This window comes from Peromyscus leucopus, chromosome 4 (genome assembly GCF_004664715.2).
Source record: "Peromyscus leucopus breed LL Stock chromosome 4, UCI_PerLeu_2.1, whole genome shotgun sequence".
Lineage (NCBI taxonomy): Eukaryota > Metazoa > Chordata > Mammalia > Rodentia > Cricetidae > Peromyscus > Peromyscus leucopus.
In genome coordinates, this window is record NC_051066.1 from 6,279,216 (window position 1) to 6,304,977 (window position 25,762).

The window sequence follows — 25,762 nt, forward strand, 5'->3', positions numbered from 1 at the left end:
ATTCCATTATGGTCAGGAAATGAGGGCCAGAGAGTGATACTTTCCTCATCCCTTGCCTTTTCTTTCAGAAATTGGAAGTGAAGCTTTTCAAAAATTTTTGAATCTCCTCGGTGACACCATTACTCTAAAGGGCTGGACAGGCTACCGTGGCGGTCTGGACACCAAAAGTAAGCTTGCCCCTTGTTGGCATTAGTAAAATTCTGTTTCTTGAGGACCATCTCCAATCTGACATAGGTCACTGGGCATGGTCATCGACTCCATGGGCTTTATAAGACCCCAAGGACACCTCAGGAGGTATGATCAGCAAATACATAAAATCATGCACACATGAATGGCATTCCCATCAAGGAAGAACCACATCTGTTGTGGAATCTCCTAAGGCTCTACTACCTGGTATCATAGTGACCATTGTGGTTTGCCTCAGCGAGGGTCACTTACAACACAAGTCCCAGGTGTCCCATAGCTACATTTAGCAATGAGCACCGTTTGTGTTCCAGGACCCTGCTGGGCTCTTGGGTCAGCGAGCACAAAGCAGCGTGGTCCCTGCCTTTCTAGGGGCCCCACAGCCCGCTAGGCAGCACAGGTGGCACACGGGAGATGGTTATGAAACAGCTTGGCAGTCAGTGCCCGCAGGAATTGGGAGCCACAGAGAGAGTGCCACAGATGCTTTGCCGAATCTGGGGGTAGAAGACGTCTCTGAGGGGACAAGGAAGTGATGAGTGGGAACAGTGGGGATCTTGAGAAAAGAATTCCAAACAGGGAACATCTGTGAAGTCCTTGAGGCAGGAGAGAACACCTCACACCATTCTAGAAACTAAGAGGATATCTTTCTGGCTGGAAGGAGCAGAGAGACCAGCAAGGATGCAATACAGACTAGAGAAGGGAGTTTGAAGTCCCCTTGCATGTCACTGAGTAGGAAAACAGTGAGGTCCCCTTTGGGCAGACCTGTGGGGAAGATAATCTAGAAGGAACAGGCCAGGGAGCCATTGGAAAAGCAGTCTTCACAGTCTGAACGGGGTGGGGGTGGGGGTGGGGGGTGTTGAGGACAACTGTCACAGCTGGAGGAACAGCTGGAGAAACAGCAGGCTGGCGTGGAGCCCCTGAGGTGGAGGACGCAGCATCTCAGGATGATTGAGAATGGGGATGAGGAGGAGGAAGGGGGATTCTCACCGGGTCCCTGGTCTATGACCTGAAGTAGCTGATGGAGATCTTGGGGTATTGAAGGGAAGCTTGGAAAGGTAGGAGGTGGATAGAGGGACTAGATGGCCAGACTTGAGTCGCTTGGGTTGGCTTCTATCTGAGGAGTGTTTCCAGCATTTCCTTGTGCCTCTGGGGTTGTAGTTTTGTTTGATCTTCAGTCAAGCCTCAGAGAAAGTCAGGCAAGTGGTACAAGGCTCCTCCAGCCTGAATGTGGCAGACTTCCAGTCCAGGTAGCCGACTGTCTGGGAGGCTGTCTTTGGCAGCCCACACAGATTCAGCATGAAAGCACTACATGACTGCCGTGGAAATGCCTTAGTTACAAGTTCGGAGGTAGACGGTGCGGCCCAGCTCCCCTCTGACAAGCGTTCTTGTGGACATGATGGGCTCCTGAGTACCTGTAAGCTCCTCACCCATGTTCACCTCTCAGCCTCACTGTAGTGGTCCCAACTACCATCTCCTGAGCCCTCTCATAACCCAGGTCTTCTGTCAGGTTAAGCACTTTGCAGGGACCATTCTCCTGAGTCTTCCCGGAATTCCTGAGGGTTAGATACTACTGTCCCCATTTTCAAACTAAGAAACAGGATCAGAGAAACTATAATTCCAGTTCTGGGGGATCTGGACCCTCTTTGGACTCCTTGGGCACTGTAAACACTTGGTGCACAGACATATATGCAGGCAAAACACTCAAACACGTAAAATAAATAAACCTTTAAAAAATTCGTGTTAGTCGCTGATTTAATCCACCAAGTCTAAGAATGACTTACACAGCAATCGATAACTGATATACTGACTTTAAACCAAACAGCCAGACTTGGAGAAAAGATATGGTGGAGAGCAATTGAAGAAGACATTGGATATGGACATTTGGACTCCCCACACACGTGCACACACATATGAACAAAGAAATTTGGATTACAAAAAATGATAAAGCCCTTAAATGTGAGGAGGGGGACAGGAGCAACGTAGCCAGTGAGAACTCAGGTCCTAGTCCCTCTACCTCCAGAGGCTATGCCTTAACCAAGCACAGATCATCAGAAACCTCACCTTGATTTGTGGGCATCACAGCTGCATCAGCATGGGTGGGTGGTGTCCTTCACCCCACAGGAAGGGGGGCTGCAGCATGCTCCCCCTTACCAGCCAGATTCCTCCTGACTGTGAGTTCCAAGCTAGGTGTGCAGCAGGCGGCAGGGTGCTTTGAGAGCATGAACAAGGTCTTTCCTCATGGACAGGGGCCCGAGATGGAGAGTTGACATTCAGGTGATCTGCTCCTGCTCACCAACGCTGATGGACCCAGGCAGTCTTTGAAAATGTCCTGCGTACTGCATGCCTTCATCTGTGTACCCACTGATTGCGTTCTTGTATTTTACAGATAACACCACAGGGATCAACTCAGTCTATACTGTGTACCAAGGGCATGAGGTCATGTTTCACGTTTCCACCATGTTGCCGTATTCCAAAGAGAACAGACAGCAGGTGCGTGTGACCACAGGCTCTTTGAAAATACAAATGTGGGATGAGCAACACAATGACTTGTAAAATTAGAGACTAAGTTTGTTACTGTGAGCCAGGCTCCAGTTATCAGCTACCAGTTCAGGCACTGTTTTATAGTCTGTCTGGACTGCAAACAAGGAAGCGTGTTGTTACTGCCTCTGTCATCTTTAAGAAGGGTCAGAGATAGTAGTGAGCCTGTAGTGTGCACATATATGTACTTGTACATGTGTGACTATGATTTTAAAGGCATACTAGTCTATATTGTGTTGCCATGACAAAATAGTTGGAGTTGGGTCCTTTATAGGGAAAAGAGGTTCATTCAGTCGGAGTCATGTAGTTTCAAGAGCACTGATATTTCCTGGGCTTTAGTGAGACCCTCATGGTGGTCATCATGTTGGTGCAGATGTAGAAGAAATCACATAGCAAACAGGAAGCATAAGAAATCCAGGTTAGGTTCCAGACAGACCTAAGTGAGCAAGAATGAACGTCCACAAGAAAAGCATTAACCCCTCCCAAGACCTCATCACCCCCAACTAGGCCCACCTCTCAAACACACCACCACCCCTTAGCAACACCAGGCCTGGAGCCAGGCCTCCAGCACATACAACCAGGAGACCTGCTCAAACCTCGAGAAGAAGGCTTGAGCTGTTCTGTATTCAACACGCCTTCTCCCTGTGGCTTCTCTCAGTGTGCCTTTGGCCTTATCAGAATGAGATTCTGGAACATGAAATAAGTTGGTGTGCTGGCCAGTTTTATGTCAACTTGGCAAAAACCAGAGTCATTTGGGAGGAGGGAGCCTCAGTTCAGAAAATACCCTCACCAGACTGGCCTGTGGTGCGTTTATATTGATTATTGATAATGGATGTGGGAAGGCCCAGCTCATTGGGTGGTGCCATCCCTGGGCTGGTGGTGCTGGGTGCTCTAAGGAAACAGGCTGAAGCCATGAGGTGGTGGCACACTCCTTTAACCTCAGCACTCAGGAGGCGGAGGCCAGCCTGGGCTACAGAGTGAGTTCCAGGACAGCCAGGGCTACACAGAGAAACCCTGTCTCAAAAACAAAACAAACAAACAAACAAAAACCACAGGCTGAGCAAGGCATGGGAACAAGCCAGTAAGAAGTCCTCTTTTTTCATCAGCTCCTGCTGTGACTTCCTTAGATGATGGAGTGTGACAGGTACAAGCTGAAATAAACCCTTTCCTCCCCAAGTTGATTTTGGTCAATGGTGTTTTATCACAGCAAGACAAATTCTAACTAAGGCAGTTTTTAACAGCCTGGGAAGTCCAGCTCCCAGGACTGCTACCCAGGGTTACTCAGAGAAAGACTTCTCAAGAGCAGGGATAGAAAGATTTCTTATCTCTAATAGTCCACACACGATCTGACTCTCAGATCGTGCGTGATTCTCTTCTATTCTTCTCCAGCTCCAATCCTCTTGTTCTAATTCTGTAGTTCTAAGTCTTTCATTCCAGTTCTCTGTACTGTAAACCTTTGGTTCCAGTTCTCTCTAGTTGGAGTTCTCGTTAGTTCCAGTTCTCTCACTCTACACTCTCACGCTACTTCTTCTTCTATCCTTCACATTTCTCTTAGACTTTTCTCTCTGCCTGCTCAGCTACATCCCTCACTCAGCACACACACACTCTGCCCAGCTCTTTACACAGCAGCTCAGGTCCTCTGCAAGAGCAATAAGTACTCTTAACTGCCGAGCCATCTCTCCAGCCCCAGCTGCTGGCTTTTAACAGATGGGACTTAGGGAGTTATGCTTAGCTTGGATGAGACTCTTGCCACTTTTTTGTGCATTGAAAGAAGGTATCTATATGAATAAATCTCACTGATGTAAATGGACACTCATTCAGCAAAGAAATACAAACTTAAAGGGGGCCACAAGGGCCTTTTACTGAGCACATAAAACTCCAGTTCTAGTGAGAGGGAAAGGCGCACAGCAGACCAGTACCCTGGGGTGGTACTGTAGTACTGGGAGGTGGAGGTAGAGGGGGATGCACAGGGAGGCAGGAAGTAGCCAGTGCTGTTCTATGGGCTGACTGGAAGAAGGAACTAATGGTGTCTCATGGGCCGTGAGGACCATAGAGGCCTTGAACCTGTTCTTGTTTTAGGAGCGCTCTGGCCAAGGGTATATTGAAACAGGAAACACATGGGCCAAGGAAGACTACATGTGGCTGAGACTCGCTGTGTGCAAGATGTCTTCTCTGTTTGGTTGGGAAGACCCAGGTCCCTGCTGCTAGGCCTCTTCATGGCAGCTACAGCTCTTAGGATCTTGGGATCATGTGGAGGGGATAGACCACACCCATCTTCTCTACCATCCTGAATGCTGTTGACCTCTTATATTTCAACAGTAGTGTCAGAAAACTTACACAGGGGCTTGGAGTTCAGGGGTGGAGTGCACCCCACATATAGCAACCAAACAAGCTTCAGTGAAATACCTTACAATCCTGTCCCCAACTCCCAACATATGTATGAGCTGTTTGGCTAGACAAGTAAGAGGCTAGACAAGGTAAATTAGGCAAGCACAGACCATGCCTTGCGTATTTACCGCTGTGCAATAAGCCACTCCAGAACTCACCAGCTGAAGATAGTTACTGATTCCTTCAGGCTCTGTGATGACAAGGCTCAGCAGCAGGTCTTCTGCTCTCTCAGGTTTCATCTATTACACTCAGCCAGTAGCTACCCTGGGACCACTGGAGGCTCGACAGGGACACTGGCAGAGTGGCCCTTTCCCCACAGATGGAGTCTCAGGGCCTCTCGGTGGCTTCCTCATCAACACTTCCTCACTGGTTCAGGCCTCCCAGAAGCATGTGTTCTGAGAGGACTGCGGCAAAAGCTGGCTGTCCTTTTATTTACTTATTTGTAACTGACTAATTTATTCTCTGTTTATGTGTATGTATGTAAGCATATATGCCTACGTGAGCTCATTTGCAACATGTGTGTGCAGACGTCAGAGGAAGCATGAGAGCCCCTGGAACTGGAGTTACAGGCCCTTGTGAGCCACCTCGTGAGGGTGGTGGGGACCAAGCCTAGATCCCCTGTAAGAGCAGCAAGCACTCTTAACCATCTCTCCAGCCCCTTCTGGCCCTTGTAAAAGCTAGCCTGGGGGCTGGAGAGATGGCTCAGTGGTTGAAAGCTCTGATTGCTCTTCCAGAGCACTGGATTCAATTCCCGGCACCCACTGGCAGCTAACAACTGTCTGTAACTCCAAGATCTGACACCCTCACACACACATACATGCAGGCAAAACACCAATGCAAAAAAATAATAATAATAAAATTTATTATTATTTACCTGGGCACTGGTGCACAGTCCTCTTTGCTACAGTTCACTCATGACTGCATTCAGCAGCCAGAGCAAAGGTGAAAGCAAATAAGCTCCACCTTCCAGTGAGGACAGGCGAAAGAACAAGTGAGCACCCGAGTCCGCCACGGACAGCGTCCAGGGGGACAGCAGGTATTTTGGGTTGACCAGATAGGTGAAGGTCTTGAACGGAGCTAGCAAACTGGCCTGTTCCCGTTCTGCTGAGTGCTGTGTACCTGGCGCACACCACACCCACTCACATGTTTTTTATGGCAGCGTGTGCACTTTAAGAGCTGTGTAGCTTGAAGAGCCCATACAGTCTATGAAGTTGCAAACAGTCACTGTATGACCTTTTATAGGGGAAAAAAATGTATCAACTGCAGATCTAGGAAAGGTCAACTAGGGCCAAATTAGAGCCATTTTGTCACCAAGTATGAGCTTTCAGATTAGCTAAGGTGAGTTGTTCATCAGTGGTAGGACACTTGCATAACCTGCTTGGAGCCCCGGGGTGCATGTGTGCTCTCCTCCGGACCCCTCTGGAGCCTCCTATGCTGTGTGGGCCTCGAGTGCAGCTCGGGATACGGGGAAGCGTGTTCAATGTGGTAGAAGCAAGAATGTGTGTTGGGAATGGGCCCTGGTAGAGCAACTCTTCTCATGGTGTCATTTATGCTCGTGACAGGTGGAAAGGAAGCGCCACATTGGAAACGATATTGTCACCATCGTGTTCCAGGAAGGAGAGGAATCTTCTCCCGCCTTTAAGCCTTCCATGATCCGATCCCATTTCACACGTATCCTGGGTCTGCACAAATGCTCCAGGACCTTGGGTGGTAGACCTGTCCTGGATGGCTAGCCTGACACACGTCGTTGGGGGATTTTGCCTAAGCCCTGCACTGTCCCTTCTCCCTCCCCACCCTCTGCAGCAGTGGGTAGTAATCCTCAGGGGACTGTTTTCTCAGTTTCCCCCTCCACTATCCTCTCCCTCTCCCTCCTGCTGAACCTCGTCTTCCCCAGCCCGCTCTCACTTCCTTGGCTCTGTGTGTGTCCCGCGGTATTTAGTCAGCGAAGCCTGCATAAGCATTAGGAAAAGGTTATTATCTGAGCTGCTTACCAGCAGCTGCACCACTGAGGAGCATGACTCTTTGTATCCCAGCAACCATTAACTGCCTACAGCTCTCCAGAGGGAGGGGGAGGACCTCATGAATTCTTCCCTATCCACAGTGGAAGGTCGATGGCCCAGTCCTGTGCAGGTAGCCACTATGACTGTGTGTTCATGTGTGTATCATCCATGTCACATGCAGAAGACAGTGCTTCACAGCTAACCTCTGAGAGAGTCTGGAACTCACAGCCTCCCTGCCTCAGACCTCTGGGTGCTGATACTACAAGTCCATGCCACCACACCCTGCTTTGACTTCCAAAATGTCTTCTCTTTTCTAAGGAAGTCTGAAACGAGGGGAACATCCCATTATCCACTAGTAACGAATGAACCTAAGAATAAGTAGTGAGTCCTCTGGGAAGTTGACTTCAATTATCGAAGTCTGGGCAGGAGGATCACAGGTTTGAGGACAGCTGGGTCTACAAAGCAAAACCTTGTCTCAAATATGGAAAAAAGTATCGGGGCATGCTGGCTCACACCTCTAATCACAGCACTCAAAGCATGAGGCATGGTAGAATTAATGGTGGTGTTCGCTTTCCCTAATCCTGCTCAGCTCAGACTGTCTGTAGATGGGAGCAGAGGAAGGGGGTGACCTCAGCAATGCTCAGCCAGACAACCCGGGACCTGTGCTCATCCTGCCCTGCCAGACTTCAGCCATGGCCCGCTTGCCGTGGTCACAGGCCACAAGAGCAAAGAGAGCCTCTGTAGATTAGCCACAGTAAATAAAGGACAGCTAGTGGACGTTTTCAGAATGAAGTCTAATCCCAGCACGCCTGTCCCCAGAAACCCCCGTAAGGACATTTGGAGACAAGACTACTGTGCCTCATGTGTCGTGGGTGACGCTGCTCTCTGTTCTGACTGGTCTCCTGAAGCTTGCACGGAGGTGTTTAGAAGTTGAAACGGCAGATTTCTTCCACAGGGTAGGATCTTGACTAAGTGAGAGCCCATGCGAGGCCTTCTAAGCTCATCCTGCTCTCAGCTGGTGTCCCCATTCATTAGCTGTGGCGCTAATAGTTCCCGTTTGGTGGTGATTTCTCTTCTGAGTGGGGCAGGGAGACAAGGGGATCTGCTGTGTTAGAGAAGCTCCTGTTGGAGGTTCTCCACGCTGGGCTTGGCACACGGCTTCTGGAAAGAACTAACGGAGCGTAGGAGTGGGGTATCCAAGGCTGCCGGCTTCAGCCCTAGACAACAGCCAGGCTGGCCATGAGGGAGGAGGGTGGGGGAAGAACTCTGCTCCGTGTAGGTAGTTGTGCTGTTTGGGTTTATTTTTAAAGAGTTATCTTGAGATTGAAGTTCCGTAACATCATTTACCCTTTTTTCCTAAGTGCTGGATGGCGCCCAGGCCTCCCAACTGTGAGGCTAGTGCTCTGCCCCCGATGCACAGCCCGAGCGCTTGAGCTATTCTGGACACTTTGGGCTTCAGCCCAAGCAGAGCCCGACTCTGCGTAGAAGCCACCACCAGCTCCATTGGCTTGTTCTCCAGTGCTGTTTTGTCTACCAGAGGCAGAAGGAGAAGAAGGTGTATGGTAGAAACATTTCGATTGTTTTCCCAGCTCAGAATGTGTGAGATGAAATAGATGAGTAATCCATGTCAGGATCGTGTTTGGGTTCCAGGCTCCTTTGGTTCTGCTGGCAGCTTGGCTGTCAATGCATTTACTTACATTGCTTATCTGACAGCTTTGGAGGACTCACCTGGCTCTTTCCCGCAGAAGAGCACACAGATGCTCACCCCAGACACTGGGCTCTAATGTGTTCTCCAAGACTGTCTCTGGTACGGAGGTGTAAGAGCAGGAGGTGCCTAGCCACACAAAGGCCTGCTCCAGAACTCTTGTGCAGGAAGGGTTTTCAGGGCATAGCTGTCAGGTGTGAGCATCAAGGATATTGATGAATTGCCTTGACTACCTATCCCCACAGATATTTTTGCCTTAGTGAGGTATGACCAGCAAAATGACAATTACAGGTAGGTGATGACTCGTCTCTATTCTTCTAATCCTAACATTTGCTTCATCGGTTGGCACTGATTCTCAGAGAATCCTTATGCACTTTCTTCTGTATGGTTTATTAGATATATTCTGACCTTCTAGAATATCCTGAAAAGCCACCTCCCTTCAAAAAAAGTTTTGCTCCATATAATGTTGCTATGCACAGAGGGCCCGGGTGTTTTGTACTTTACAGGGAAGAAATCTCTGTCTGACCTTGGTCAGAGCTCCCCTTCCCTAGACTACTGCCTGCCCGCTTGTCTTTCTGTTTCTCAAAATGATTCTATTAGAAGGATGTGAAAGGAAAGTCAGTTTCCACCAGTTAGGGGAAGTGGGTTTGAACCTCAGCTCAGTCATTTACTGACTGGAGATTTGTGAAGTATTTATCCCCCAGGGACCGTGAACCTAGTGTACAATAAGTTCAGTTACCTCTGGCATGTGTAACAAGCCTTAAGATCGAAACTACCCTGCCTAGTGTGCTGTGGTTGCTCAGAACGCCATTGCTGTTGTCCAGCCTATCCGTAGGCTGGTGGATTAGAGGTGAGGCAGACTCCTCTGGGTAAAACTTCCCGACACACTACATAGGTCTCTGGACACATTGACTTGGAAAATATTGGTGATCTTGGAAGAAAAGAACCAACTAACTCTGGACTGTTCTTCCCGTAGGCTGAAAATATTTTCAGAAGAGAGTGTGCCACTTTTTGGGCCACCCCTGCCGTCCCCACCCGTGTTTACAGACCACCAGGAATTCAGGGACTTTCTGCTTGTGAAATGTAAGTGGTCATTTTAAAATGCTTTTGTCACTTATTCCGTATAAAAATGTGTTTCTTCATATTCTCCGCAGACATGACATAAAAAAGTGTCATCATTTATACAGTCCGTATTCTGTTCATCCATTACCCATGTTTAGTTTTTGGTAACGTTAGGTAGGTTTTCTACTGGGCCCTCGTCTACACTTACCATCCCACCCCCCCTCACCCCCCACCCCCCGCCTGCTCTGCAGCCTGTCCACCGTCACCACTCACAGTGCCTGGGGACCTCAAATTGGCCTTTCTGCCCTGGGTTCTGATGCTACCATTCTGAGTCTGAGTCATTATGTATCTATGTCTTTATCTGAGCAGAGTGGAGGTAGGGAAAAATGGTTCTGATACACACTTAGGGACAAGGAGAGCTGCTGGACTATATGTATGTACAGTGGTGTGGGGGCGTGAATGGAGTGTGCAGAACCTTCTTACCCCAGCCTCACTAGCCAGTGACCCAGTGCACATGCATCTCAGCTCACTGATGATTCCCAAGGCCTGACTCTGAGCTCCCACCTTCTCTATGACAGAAGCTCAGAGCATCCTTGGGTATTATATCTAAAAAGCCCATCAGGACCTACTGAGCAGAAGCTAGTCACTTGGCTCCATCTACTGAAATCTCTTCATAGAAGCCCAGTCTGTCAGCCCTGGAGCCCTGGCAATGCCACCCGATCTGTGCCCTCTACAAAGAGGCCAGCTCCAGTCTTCTGCCAGAACACAAGGGGCTGCAGCTGCTTCTCTGGCATCCACCTGTCCTCACACCCACGCACACAGTGCCTAATTCTGTCACTGTTGCCATGTAGTTTGAGAGCATTTGGAAAAGCTCCTGTCCTCTCACTGAGTTCATCTTGGTCACCTGGCCCAAGGGTGGCATTGACTGAACCCAGAACCTCCCAGTACCCCACATCAATACCTGCTGCTCAGCTTGTAGTCAGTCCTCTCTCTCCTTTGGCCAAAACAAGTGCCACAGGCCAGGCAAGTGCCAGATGACATACTGTCCTTCCTTTCTTCTTTTTTAAAGATTTATTTAATGTTGCGTGGATGTGGGTATGCATACTACATGCATGCAGGTGTTGTGTCCATGGAGGCCCAAAGAGGGGGCATTGGATTATTCCCCTGGACCTGAAGTTATGAGCTGCCCAGTATGGGTGCTGGGAATGGAATCCAGATCCTCTGCTAGAACAGGAAGTACTGCATTGTTTCTTGAAACAAGGGCTCATGTATCCCTGGCTAGCTTTGAATTCGCTCTGTAGACCAGGCTGGCCTGAAACTCCCAGAGATCAGTCTGCTGCTGCCACTGAGTGCTGGGACTACAGGTGTGCACCACCAGCAGCAAGGGCTCCCCGCACCACCTCTCCAGCCCCCACCTTTGTCCTCTCATCTTCCGAGTCTCTTCCATCACCCCAAATGTGAGTCCTCCATCAGCAGCCACAGAAGCTTCCCGTGTCTTAGCAGCCATGTCAGTGACACTTGAAGGGATAGATGTCACTTAACTCCAGTCACCAAATACGGCCCACTCACAGCCAAGCTGACTGTAAGTGCTCTTTCCTCCACAATCCCAGCAGCTCCTCCCAGAGGTCTCCATATGCTTCACAGCCTTCTCCTGGCAGGTACGGCCGTTAAGGGCATGTAGCTGGGCACCTCCACACTGTTAGCTCCCAGCTTTGGTCCACAGCAGGGTCTTGGAGAAATGCTCTGCCTCCAACATTAGAAGCAGCAGACTGCTTGGCAGAGGTGATAATTCTGTACCTTCCATGTCCAGAGACCAGTTGAGTGGCTGGGACAAGGGTCACATGTTCGAGTGTGGAGAGGTGGGGGCGGTGTTGAGAGAAGTCCTCGGAATAGATGACAGGGAGGCACACTGGGGCTGTGGCAGGCTGGGGACTGCACCAGGCTCCAGCCAGGCAGCACTTTCCAGTGACATGAGCACAGTGTTGCCAGTAGGCTGTATTTTCAAAACATCCTGTAGCTAGAGTTTTCCTGCCTTGCCCACAGTCAGGACAAATCTTTGTCACCCGCCAGTCCCACAGCCGCTCAGACCCAACCAAGTAAACACAGAGACTTATATTGCTTACAAACTGTTTGGCCATGGCAGGCTTCTTGCTAACTGCGCTTATAGCTTAAATTAGTCCATTTCCATAAATCTATACCTTGCCACGTGGCTGGTGGCTTACCGGCATCTTCACATGCTGCTGGTCATGGCGGCATCTGGCAGTCAGTCCTTCTGCCTTCCTGTCCTTTTATTTCTCCTCTCTGTTAGTCCCGCCTATCCTTCCTGCCTAGCCAGAGCCGATCAGGTTTTATTTATTGATCAATCAGAACAACTTGACATACAGACCATCCCCCAGCACAGCCAAGTACAGACCATCTCAGACACCTGCACTCAGGCCCATGGTCCTAATCATCCTCTATGCGGACCTGCTGGGTAACGCCACAAAGAACCCAAGAAGGGCTCCCACAGGACATACAGAACATCCCACAGCAACATCCAGTCAGGAAATTTCGTGTGGTTCAAGTCCAGGGTATCAAAGAGGAAGCAAAAAACAAACAGAGCAGTTGTTGCAGCTAGCAGCCAAAAGGAACGGAGGAGCCAGGCAGGGTAGATACGTGTTCTGCAGGGTGGTCGTGGTCCAGCAGGGCCCGGGGCCTGGAGTGCTCTAACTTCAGATTATTTAGAGGACAACATTTTGTCCTTTTGACAGAAAAGCCTTACAGGAGCTTTTCAGTTTCATGAGGTCCCATTTATTCATTGCTGTTCTTAGTGCCTGCACTATTGGTGTTCTGCTTGAGAGGTTATCTCCTGGGCCACTGCATTCAAGGCTGTTCCCCACTTTCTCTTCTGAACCTGATTTATGTTGAGGTTTTTGATCTACTTAGACTTGTGTTTTGTGCAGGGCAATAGAAATGGGTCTGTTTGTGGTCTTCTGTATGCTGACATCTGGTTATGCCAGCACCGTTTGTTGAAGATGCTTTTTTTTTCCCATTGTATATTTCTGGCTTCTTTATCAAAAATCAGGTGTCCATAAGTATGGAGTGATGGAAATAGATGCAGAGACTCACAGCCAAACAATAGGCAGACCTCAGGGAATCCTGTGGAAGAGAGAGAGGAAGGATTATGGGAGCCAGAGGGGTCAAGGGCACCACAAGAAAACGCACAGAATCAACTGACCTGGGCCTAGGGGCTCTCAGAGACTGACCAGAGAGCTTGCCTGGGATGTCCTAGGCCCTCCTCACATACGTTGCAGTTGTGTAGCTTGGTCTTCTTGTGGGACTCCTCACAGTGAGAGCAGGGGCTGTCTCTGACTCTGTTCCTGCTTTTGGGGCCTTTTCCTCCTCCTGGATTGCCTCATCCAGCCTTAATAGAAGAGGAGGTACCTAGTCTTACTGCAACTTGACATGCCATGGCTGGCTGATACACAAGGGAGGCTTGCCCTTTTCTGAAGAGAAGTGGGGGGTGGATGAGGGGCGGGAAGAGGGAAGGTTGGGAAAACTATTTATTTATTTATTAAAAACAGAAAAATGTGTAATTTTCTAAAGTACTAACTGGGAAAATCCTCAAGAAAGAAAAAGAAAACACCTTATGCACTTTAGAAACTCCTAAGAGATGCTGTGTAATACACAAGCCCAGCTTGGCCCCAGCACATAGAAAGTATCTAGGGAATGTCTTGTCCACAGCAAGTTCTGTTTTTCAGTCCATGAACAGACCTTCCCATTGGTCCTCTGCATGAGAAAACTAAGTGAGAATACTTACCCAGTTCCATGTGCCTAGCACTGTACTGGGTGTATGTATTATTACTTAAATAGCAGTAGCCCTCTTTAAAATAGGATCATGGCTATTTTTACAGGGGGGGGGTAGAAACTGAAGCCCCAGAAAGGTAGGACAAAAGTGCTTAAGACTCCACATCCAGTCCCAGACCTGGGTTCCACACTCACGACTTCAGACTCCTAACCTCTTGGACACTCCTATCTGAGCTCTGGTGTGTGACTGTGCATCTGCCCTGTTGGATCATAGTGTCTATAGTGTAGGAAATGCTTAGCTTTTTCCAGAAGGAACACCCCGTAAGGTAAGAACTTGTGCTAAAGCAGCTTCTTCTTTTCAACAAGCTGCAGCAAACACACACACACACACACACACACACACACACACACACACACACACACACAATTAGTCCCATTGAATGACATCTCAGGGAAGAAGCAAAGGAAGGATGGATGGGTTGAGGTATGGCTTAAAGAGGTCCTTAAGATTAGATCTGCTTGCCGGGCGGTGGTGGCGTAGCCTTTAATCCCAGCACTTGGGAGGCAGAGGCAGATGGATCTCTGTAAGTTCAAGGTCAGCATGGTCTACAAAGCAAGTTCCAGGAAAGGCTCAAAGCTACACAGAGAAACCCTGTCTCGAAAAACCAAAAAAGATCTGCTCTCTGCTCTGGACACTTACTGTCCAACAGGAAAGAGAAGATAAACATGCCTATAGATAATATAAATCCATACTTTGGGATTTAAATTTGAAGCATTCTCCCATGAAAGGAAGGTTAGATCAATGGTAATGCCGGTTAATTTAGTCATTTTTCATCACTGTGGTAAAATACCTGAGAAAAACAATTAAAAGGAGGCTGGGCAGTGGTGATGCACACCTGTAATCCCAGCACTCAGGAGGCAGAGGCAGGTGGATCTCTGAGTTTGAGGCCAGCCTGCTCTACAGAGTGAGTTCCAGGACAGCCAGGACTACACAGAGAAATGTTGTCTCAGGAAAAAATAAACTGAAATGAGGACAAGGCTTGTTTTGGATAGTGCTTTTGGAGACTTCAGTTGTCACCTGGCTCCATCACTGAGAGCTTAAGGTGAGATTGAATGTGGTGGCAGCGAGGCATGATGGTGGAAGCCTACTCACCTCGTGGTAGCCAGGAAGCAGAGAAGAGGAGAAAGGGTCAGGGGACAAGAGCCGCCCTTCAGAGTCACCACCCTGTAACCTGCTTCTTTCTTCAACCAGGACCCCACTTCCATGTGTCTCCACCACCCACCAATAATCCAAGTATTAACCCACCAGTCAGTTGGCCACTGATGAAATCAGAGCCTCTGTGGTCCAAGAGAACTCCCATAATTGGGATCACCAGCTGCGGCCATGCCCTTGACATTTCGGTAGACACTCCATATCCAAATCATAGTGCTAGTATTATAATGGCAGGTGGCATTCAATGTGCAGCCTTTGCTCGCAAAGAATACTCTTCACTAGGTATTGATGACTGTAATGCCCTTTTTCATTTGTTTTAGTGATTAATGGTGAGAAAGCCACTTTGGAAACCCCAACCTTTGCCCAGAAACGCCGGCGTACTCTGGACATGTTGATTCGCTCCTTATACCAGGATTTGATGCCAGACTTGCACAAGGTAACTGGGCTTCCTTTCTCCCATAGAAAGTCCTGGGTTCCTGTGTTGCTTGCTGCCTAAGCTGTCCTGAGGCCACACAGCTGGCATTCTCCATAAAAAGGAGCATCATCGAGTGTCCATGTGCAAGAGTATGATCCTTACATAGCAGTAGCCTAAGGTATAGGTGGGCACAGAAATAAATCCGCACCCGGGAATACCAAAGCTGCTTTCTGGGGGTGCTGTCCTTGGTGCTAGCGACAGAGCGGATGAACTGGCAAAAATAGTGATTTTGGAGAGAGAAGAGAGACCAAGGGCTTTCATGGGCTTTCTCTCGGGCTCTGTAATCAGGCACGGAAACAGGGTCCCCATTTAGGGAGACCCACTTGATTGTTGTTGTTTTTGTTTTGTTTTTTGAGTCAGGGTTTCTCTGTGTCATTTTGGTGCCTGTCCTGGATCTCACTCTGTAGACCAGGCTGGCCTCGAACTCAGAGAGATTCATCTGGCTCTGCCTCCCGAGTGCTGGGATTAAAAGTGTGCACCACCACTGCCCGGCTGAGGGAAACCCATTTTGTGGTGGATACTCTGTGGGCCCAGAGCATTGTCCACACTGAGGAGATACCACCCTTTCTTGTCAGCAGTACAGTGCTCCTAGGAGGGCTCCAGCCTGAGTATGAGGCCATCAGGAGAGGAAAGTCATTCTTTGAAAACCATTTCCCTGGGACCAGTGAGATGGTTCAGCAGGTAAAGCACTTGTCACCCAGCTTGACAACCTGAGTTTGCTTCCAGGACCCACATGACAAAAAGAAAGAGCCAACCCCCAAGTTGTCCTCCGACTTCCACACACATGCCATGGCATGTGTACATGCACACACATATATACAAACAAATACATGTAATTTTTTAATTTCCCTATTTAACAAGGAAGCACAGTACAAGTTAAGAATTATCTTAAAATTTGATCATTCATAAACTCCAGTAAAAGTAATTTCTGGGGATGTATGTAAATGAGAGCTGTCCATCACTCACCCAGGGGACAGGCTATCAGAATGAACTAGACCATACTGGCCCCTTCTCTCTGCACATGACACCTTTTATAGCACCCCTTGACTTCTGTCTGGTTGGTAGTCTGATAGGTCTCAGGGAATGACCAGGCTAGGCCCAGGACCTGACAGAGCAAATCTTAACAGGTCAGGAAGGCTTCAGAGAGGCCTCAGCAAAGGTATTGTTCCCTCGTTGAAGCGCCCCCTGTTGAGTCGTCTACACTTCCGTTTCTGTCAGTGACCAGACCAAACATGTTAGTCCTGTTAGTCTCTTCGTTTGTTAGTCCACCAGCCTGTGTAACCTGCAAACACAGGCTGTGTCTGCCAGATCCCCGAGTCTGGTAGCGGGCGAGGCGCTCAGCCAGGGCTTGACGAGTGCTTTGGAGGGAAAGACTGAGTACTGTGCTAAGTACCCTCTGTACATTACCTCACTGGTCCCCACACACACTTGGGAGACAGCTGTCAGTCACACAGGACTCAGACGTTAACCCACACTCCAGAGCCACAAGTTCGGGGTGCCATTCCCATGGAACTCAGTGTGCAGGGTTCCCAAGGTGCCACTCCATGGGCCTGGCATCCTGGAGCTGTGCAACATGGGCCCTCGGTCACAATGCTGGCTAATGAGGAGGCTGCCGGTTTGCCTGAACTAAAGGCCGTGTTCTCAGCTCTTACACAGAGCTGGTTCTGCATGTCTGCCACAGTGCTGAATGGATGATTGCTGCTGATAGACATAGTACTGTGTAGACAAACGTGTGTGTGTGTGTGTGTGTGTGTGTGTGTGTGTGTGTGTGTGTGTGTGTGTGTGGTGGAGACACCAGAGGATGAGACTTGACAACTGTCTGAGGAGTCCCAACCTGGTTTTTCTTTTTCAGAACATGCTCAATCGACGGTCTTTCAGTGATGTTTTACCCGAGTCCCCCAAGTCAGCACGGAAGAGAGAGGAGGCCCGCCAGGCCGAGTTCGTTAGAATAGGGCAGGTGTGTTAGATGCTGCAGCTCCTGAGACATGTGGTTGTGAGTCCCTTCAAACTAGATGCCCCCACGGGATGCTTTGTTTAGGATGCTTTGTTTAGGATGTGTGTGTGTGTGTGTGTGTGTGTGTGTGTGTGTGTGTGTGTTTATTTTGTTTTTTTCAAGACAGGGTTTCTCTGTGTGACCCTGGCTGTCCTGGAACTCACTAGTAGCCCAGGCTGGCCTCGAACTCAGAGATCCACCTGCCTCTGCCTCCCAAGTGCTGGGGTTAAAGGTGTGCGCCACTACTGCCGGGCTGATACTTTGTTTTTCTTGCAGTCCTAATGTGCATTTTGCTGCTGTGATAAAACTGTGACCAAAGGCAACCAGGGAGGAAAGGGTTTACTTCCTCTTACAGCTTACAGTTCCTCACTGAGGGAAGTCAGGGCAGGCGTTCAAGGCAGGAGCTGAAACAGAGGCCATGGAGGAGCGCTGTTTACAGCCTTACTCTCCATGGCTGGCTCGCTCTGCTTTCATGGACCACATGCCATGGAATGACATCTCTCAGCGTGAGCTGGGCCCTCCTGCATCAATCATTAGCCAAGAAAAGGCCCCACAGACTTGCCCACAAGCCAGTCTGATGGAGGCATGTTTTTTTCCGTTGAGGCTCCCTCTTCCCAGATGCCCCTGGCTTGTGTCAATCTGTCAGAACCTAACCGGCCATCTGGAAGCACATGATTTCTCTCAAGATTGCGGGGAAGACAGGTGGGGCTCTGTCAGCTGTGTAGATCCCGTTCCCTCTGCAAAAGAGCAGTGCTCTGCGGCAGGGGCCGCTCCTGCCGTCCAGACCACCCTGCCTCCTAGGGTTCTCTGAAGAGTACCATCAAACTGAACCCTAAAGCCCTCCAGGTGGGAGGACACACACTGCAGTGTCACTCACGGAGACCCCACTTCCACCCGTTACCTGAAGCAGTCCGCAGGCTTAGGTGACTGTGCGTTTCCTCACCCTAGGCCCTCCCTCTGCCTCCCTTCCCTGGGAACACTAGCAGTTCTCAGCTCCAGCTTCCAGTGGGGAGGGGAGGCCCTCCAGCCGCAGGTAAGGGCAGGACACCAAGCGGCAAGGCTACTCACAGTAGAGGGTCCTGTGACCAAGGACAGCTGGGAGACAGGTCACATTTTTCAAAATGTGCATCAGTCTTGTTGAAGATAACTGGGGCTGCAAGATGGATTAGCAGATGAGGGAACTTCCACCAAGCCTGACAACCTAGAGAACTGAGTCCTGCAAGTTGTCCTCTGTCTTCCATATAGCTGCCAGTTGTCCTCTGCCCTCCAGGATTACACCGTGGCATGCATACATACATATGACATACATACACACCTACATACATACACACACACATACATACACATGCAAAATAAATAAGCAATTTTTTTGTTTCTTGTTTGAGACAGGGTTTCTCTGTGTAGCTTTGGAGCCTGTGCTGGATCTTGCTCTTTAGACCAGGCTGGCCTCGAACTCACAGAGATCCACCTGGCTCTGCCTCCCCAGTGCTGTGATTAAAGGTGTGCACCACCACCACCTGACAATTTTTTAAAAAAATCTTAAAACTAAATGGCCTCTCCTTTCAGGGATTCTTGAGCCATCGAGACTGGGAAGGTCCTCGGCATCTGTATTTTTCAGCATTCTTAGTTTTGAAATCATAGGACCGATAGAACTACTTTAAATGCCAAAACAGTAGGTGCAGCTCGGCCATAACCTGTTGCTGGACTTCACCATCCTCCCTCCTAATCCCTTATGAGTGATAGAGGAGCTGGCAGCCTTAGCCCCCCCTCCCTCCTGACTCATTTCCCAAACCTTACTTGTTTACCCTGCTGCTCTTTCCCTGTCTGACACCAATCCTGAAGTGGCACCTCTGTCCATTAGGCACTGAAACTCAAGTCCATTGTGAGAGGGGATGCCCCATCGAGCTTGGCAGCCTCAGGGATGTGTAAAAAAGAGGTAAGTGATTGATACTTTCCTGTGTGCTCAGTGAAGTTATGGAAGCAGGTGGAGCAGGAGGATGTCTCCTTCCGAGTCCTCAGGAGCCCAGACCATGTAGCAAGAGCCTCTGGTTCTGGGGCACTCCTTCCTGAATTTGTGTGCATAGGCGGGCAGAGCGCTGGGCCAGGCCTGGTCAGCCAGGCTGGTTTCAGAGTGCTCCTCCAGCTACATGTGCATTCATGTCATCTGACCTCAACCCAATATCAACAGCGAGATTCTGGAGCAGTGACTCTTAGAGTGTGTCTGGTCCTCAACCTGTGGTTGACCCCTTTGGGGTCACATATCGTATATCCTGCATATCAGATGTTTACAATTCATAACAGTGGCGAAATTACAGTTATGAAGTGGCAACAAAATTAGTGTTATGGTTGGGGTCCCCACCACATAAGGAGCTGTACTCAAGGGTTGCAGCGTTAGGAAGATGAGAACACGGCTCTAGTCCAGTGGGTGGGAGTGGGCTTGAAAGGCCACGGTCCTAGTTTCCTATTGGTTGCTGTAATAAAATATTCTAGCCAGAGCACTGTGGGAGAGAGGTTTTGTTTTAGCTCACGGTTCTAGGTTAGTCGTCACTGTAGAGAGGTCCCAGTGACAGGAATTTTTGCACTTCCACAGCACAGAACAGAAAGAAGTTAATGCATCCATGCCTGCTTGCTTGTGCTCAGCTTGATTTCCCATGTTGTAAGTTCAGGACACTGCCTAGGGAATGGTGCTGCCCTCAGTGAGCTGAGTCTTTCCGCGTCAGTTAAGACAGTCCTGACAGGTACAGCCACAGGCCAACCCGATGTAGAAAGTTCCTCATCGCAGCTCTCTTCCCAAGTAACTTCACAAAGCAACTGTCAAGGTGCTCTTCTAACTGGTCCTCAGTAATTGCTGCTCAGAGGGATGTAGGTGGGAGACCATTGCAGTGTGTATAGCTACATAGCCAACAGCAAGCCCTGCAGCCTGTCTGCTTTCTGTTTTGAGTTCTGGAGGCTGGGGAGCAGACTAGGTGATCATCAGGAACAGACCAGGGGACTGGAAGGGCACTAACTGCTCTGGTACAGGCCCTAAGTTCAGGTTCACATCAGGCGGCTCACAGCTGCCTGTCACTCAGCTCCAAGGGATCCTCTTCTGGCCTCTCTCAACACCCACATGTCTGCCTACAGACACACACTCACACATAAAAACACAACTTTTTAATGCAATTCAGAACCAGTGAGATGAGTCAGTGGGTAAAGGCACTTGCCACTGCACCTGACCACCTGGGTTCAATCCCTGTGACTCCCATAGTGGAAGGAGAAAACTGAGTTTTCCTCTGACCTCCACAGGCACACAGTGCTGTGTACACACACACACACACACACACACACACACACACACACACACACACACACACACACCATGCACACGTACAGTGACTCCATTGTTCTGTCTTGGTATTACCTAAAGTGTTGGTTTCAAAGTCTGGTCTGTCTGTCGGTGTGTGTGTTTTGCCTCTGCATTTTCAATTCCTCTAGCTATATGTTGCCAATTCAGAATTGCCAGACCTCCTATTGGGGGGAATATTTCAATTAGTGACCTGTCTCCTTATTTCCCTTTTTCAGCTTAGAAAATGTTTCCATATTCTCTAGACTGCCTCTTCAGAACACTGTAGTCCCACTTTCTCGAGTCTGAGGCTGTGGGTGTCCTAAAGGGAAAGCCTGCTCTTTGCTCAGCTAGAGATAACCCAGTGTTAGGGTCAACCCTGATGATGTTCTTGAAGGCAGTCCTCGGCCTTCCTTGAACTTCACGCATACCACAAGAGCAGACACAGGTTCTCCTGCTGCCCAGCCAGGTCATGTTAGATGTTTATGACTAGTTGAGAATAAAATGAAGATGTAAGCCTTCAACTTGTCCCCAGAAACCTACAAAGACTTCCAAAGCATAGGGCTAAGAGAGGTGTCTAAAAGAAACAAATGTCTGTTGACAGTGTTTGCAGCTCTCAGCTCTGGGGATATAACTCTGTGGAAGGGCACTTGCCAGCATACAAGAGGTCCTGGATTCAGTTCCTAATGCTACAAAAACAAAAACTGTCCACAGCACTGTGTGACTGAGATCCTAGTAAGCAGTTCTTGCCAACTCCTGGCCTTCACACCCACTTCAGGGGCCATGGTGAGGGAGAGCTAACTCTATTCCTAAAACAGAAATGAATCTAAGGTCCCAGGAAGTGTTCATGCAGTGTGACATGTCACCTGGGGACCAGAAAAAGTGTTCATGTGGTGTGAACATACCACACAGCATCCTGGAGGTATTTATTTAGCAACCTTTGCTGTTTTCCTGTAAAACGTGTCTATTTTTTCTTTAAGATTTGTAGCCTTATGTGGGTCAGTTAAGCACCTATATATTAAGACAATGTCAACCTCTTGTATTGTGTACAGTTTAATGATTTTATTGAATCAGCAACACAGAAAAAAATTTAACAGCTATGTGGGACTTCCTTTTATGCTAAACTAACATCAACCCTCTTTAAAAAAAAAAAGTAAAAGGCACCAATTTGCCCAACTTCTAGGTGTTAAAGCTGCTTTAAAAACATTGCCAAAGAATGTAACGGTCGGTCGTGTAGAGACAGGCAGTGGTACCAGAAGCTGGGAAGTCACTGCTTTCCTATGGCACCCATATTTGAAAGGAGGTTTTCTCCTTAAGAAAGATAATGAAGTCCAAGCCCGAGAAGCTCCCGGTATCTGGCGCAACTGATCCCCACGGAGTATCTGTGTTACTGTTTCAGGTGTCAGACTCTGCATTTCCACTTGGTGGGACACAGTGCCTTCTTTCTGATGCACTTACTCTCCAATGCTTGTGTTGCCTCACAGCCTTGGGAGCCCCAGTGTTTCTGCAGTAATTTCCCTCACGAAGCCGTGTGTGCAGATCCCTGGGGCCAGGCCTTGCTGGTTTCCACGGATGCCGGCGTCTTGCTAGTGGATGGTTAGTGAGTAGCACTCCTACAAATGTCTTTTTTGTGTGACTGTGGTACTTCTAAGGTGGGTGACTGCCAGTCAGCTCCTTTAGACCATAAATGCCTGGTCCCAAGAGGAGTTAGGCAGGTTTGATTTTCTAATCAGATTAACCCCTTGTTTCAGACAGGTGCTTGAGGGGGTATATTTTGAGTTCAGCATGCTGGAAAGTTCATTCCTTCCCCCTAATCTCCATTAGTTCCTGGATATTAAGCCACCTACTAAAAGATTATTCTTCAGCAAGCACTCATCGTGGTCCCAGTACTTATCTTAAATGAAAACAGGCATTATTTCACATCATTTTCTTGGGGGCATGTGCTCTCTTGAAACCTTAAAAAAAAATCTGACTAGAAAAAAACTTGACATCTAAAACAAATTATATGAGTCTTAGATAAACTGTATTTATGTATATAGAAGCAGAAAGACGTTGGCAGGAAGACAGATTGCAACTCACTATTAAATGGCACATTCTGACAGTGAGCTAGTCTGTCTGGGAAGATGGTCACACAGAGCAGCCACTGCAGGCCAAGCCCTCACCATGGCGATGACGGGATGTAGACTCTGGGACAGCACCGAGCACCTTTAGATAGTTCTAGATTCCTAATGAATGATAGAGGAGCTACACACAAGCATCAGGTCTCCCGGGACTTCTGAGGGAGCTGCAGGCACTAGAGAGGCCTCAGCTTCGGAAGCATGTCCTCTGTCACCTGTCACCCCTACAACAGGGCCTGTTCGTCTCTCCGACCTCTGCCTAGCACACTCGCTAGGTCCCTACTCTGCTCAGGCCCTGGGCCAGGTGCTTTATGTGGGGAGGCAGGAGAACAAACTACCGTACCTGTGGTTTTCCATATAGGTCCCATAATCTAATTGCATCTATGACTAATTTAATAAAATGTAGATAACTTAAAATCCATCATGTTTCCCATAACCTAATTATATCCATGACTAAGTTAACAGAATAACTTAAAACTCATCAGTTCGGAATTTAAATCCTTAATTTGAGAAACTCTTTGTGATTTAAAGAAAATAGAGGGCAAGTTCAATAGTACAGCACTTGCCTGGGCTGTAAGGCCTTGGGTTCCCCCTCCCCTATCTCCAGAAAGAAAATCTGTCTCCTCTGAGCCTCTGGCGTCAAAAGGCTGAAAAATCATTTATAGTGGTAGAAAGGGTGGGGCACACTGGAGACGAGGGTCGGAACGCAAGGAGGGGTTGGCAGGACGGCTGGCTTCCTGCACTGCGTGCCGGCAGCGTCTCTGGTACACCGCGGTGCGAGTCAAGGCAGCTGCCGTCTTACCGCGCTCCCAGCGGGCTGCTGAGAGCCCACAGAAGCCTTAGATTTCTGCCAGAAGTACAAGCAAAGTTTCTTTTTGTCTTAAAAAATCAAAACAGACGTTAGATATTTAGTCTTTTGATTTTATAGAAGAAGAACAGAGGCCTGAAGGAACACCATAGCCTGTGTAAGATCACGTGGCTGTTTTAGTGGGTCTAGAACTAGGACCACATACAGTACCAGCCACGTTCCACTTAAACACAGTGAGCTCTGCCAGCATTTCTGGTTGGACTTGGACCCAATTTCCAAAACCGTAGTCCTAGGTAAATAAGTCTGAAAATGTTGTACTAGTTCTCCTTTGAGATCAAAGAAAGTATCCTGGGTCAAGTGGATATAATCTCAGAACAAATATAAATTATCTATTTTTTAAAGTTAAGATCCAAGCCAGTATTATCAAGTATTTTCTGAAACTGTCCCGTTGGATCCAGAGTATAAATAGTGGCATTGGTATAAAGGCTGGTGTGAGTCTCCAGGAAATCCCTTCCTTCCAGCCTTGGAGAGGCGTGCAGGCCGCTCCTCCCCTGTCCTGGCTGCCCAGCGATGTCCACCCCTGGCTTCTGCAGGGCAGAAGCCCTGAGCTCCCTTTACATGTGCCACCGTCCCAGCACGTAGTCTTAGTGTTTACCTTCTGCTCTGCACATAATCGCACTACAGACTGTTTCTGGGAGTCTGTCCCTTTCGTTTCAGGGGACTCCAGCTCTAGCCCGTTAGCCTTTGCTTCATTTCATTAGGCTTGCCCTGCAGAATCTGCTTCTTTCGAGGTCATTGTTTTTAAAATCTCAGGACCCTCAGTGCTGTGAGTGCAGCAAATGTGCTTTAAGGGACTGGTCACTGAGTAAGTAGGTTCTATGGTAATAGAAAAGCTCTCTCTAAAAGGCTTCATCTTCGTGCCAGAATTACAAAAAGGAATAATTAATCAAGCAGCCATTAAATCTGTCACTTCCTCCTGTCCTTGCCTCTCTCCTTCCTGTCTACATAGAATCCCTTTAGCTAATTGAGGAGTGGATGGGGAATGCAAGCTAATCCACGCTGGGCTGGGCAGTACACGGTGCACCTCTGTTTCCTGTGTACAAGGACATGCTCCATCCTTCTTGGATCCCATGTTCAAGGAGGAACTCGGACAAGTTTTCTGAACACTTTGGAGCATCCAGTTCCTTTTTGGTTAAATAGGAATGTGACAAGTGCCAGCCTACATTCTAAATTCAAGAACATAGGAAGCATCAGGGTCTGGCACCTAGTAAGCCGTTAATGGAGTGACCTGCCACTGCTGATGCTACTGTGGACCCATAAGATAACTGCAGTTATTCACCCAGATATGACAGTACTGGAATGATCATTTCATGTTCTGAACGAGCAGCGTTACACAGACCCTGGATCAGTAGAGAAGGAAGGACCATGGCTGATGGGCTGTCATATCATTCCCTCTAAAGGGGGACTAGAAGCAAGCCCTGTGTGACTAAGGGAGACAAGAACAGGCTCTTCATCTCATGGACCTGTTAGAGACAGATCTAAAGCCTCCCAGTCCTGCTGGAGCTGGAACCCCTTCTCCACTGAGGGTGTTACCCTGACGACAGAGGCCCTGCCCTGCTGGGAAGTATCCAGAGAGGGATTACCTCCCAGTTCCATTTCTACTTTCTGTGATAGGCCTGAACCCTACACCCCCTTGCACCTAAATTATGAAGAAACAGACCAGCCCAGGCCCATAGCAAAGCCTTGAAGAGGAAGTGCAGAAAAAGAATGAGCTAGCCACTTCTGCCTGAGATGTCCACACCATCCCTGGTGGTCTCAGCCTGTCCTTCTGCAGCAGAATACTCATAACAGTTCCCTCAGCTGATATATCCTAGGGTCCCTGAGAGGCAATGGTGTACTTATTACCACTTGCAAATTCCAAATAACCCCAAAGTCAAATTCTGTTCGTAATTACAGTGTCTTGAGAGGCCACTCTTGAGAGGCTCACCTGAACTCTTGCTGGTTGTTTTTGCTTGGCTACGTTTGTTCCTGATACTTCGACAATTTAACTGATACTTCTTTCATTTTTCTTGTCTCTAAAAAAGATATTTCAAATTCATATCTGAAAAAAGTATTTAAAATGAATAAGCAGTGGACTAGAGAGATGGTTCAGACCTTAGGAGCACTGGCTGC

The 25,762-nt window shown here is 48.6% G+C and overlaps 1 protein-coding gene across 10 annotated transcripts in view; it reads left to right on the forward strand.

Annotated features, from left to right (window-relative positions):
- The window catches only part of Garnl3 (GTPase activating Rap/RanGAP domain like 3), a 142,659-nt gene that overhangs the window by 96,548 nt on the left and 20,349 nt on the right, over nt 1-25,762 (forward strand). For 9 of the 10 annotated variants that reach the window (XM_028884762.2, XM_028884764.2, XM_028884761.2 and 6 more), the window contains 9 exons: nt 69-167; nt 2,570-2,673; nt 6,672-6,780; nt 9,060-9,105; nt 9,791-9,897; nt 15,196-15,311; nt 17,203-17,307; nt 19,205-19,279; nt 22,150-22,261. In XM_028884762.2, the coding sequence (XP_028740595.1) occupies nt 69-167; nt 2,570-2,673; nt 6,672-6,780; nt 9,060-9,105; nt 9,791-9,897; nt 15,196-15,311; nt 17,203-17,307; nt 19,205-19,279; nt 22,150-22,261 (873 nt within the window). The remainder of the gene's footprint in view (nt 1-68; nt 168-2,569; nt 2,674-6,671; nt 6,781-9,059; nt 9,106-9,790; nt 9,898-15,195; nt 15,312-17,202; nt 17,308-19,204; nt 19,280-22,149; nt 22,262-25,762) is intronic. The other variant, XM_037204535.1, reaches the window with a different exon arrangement.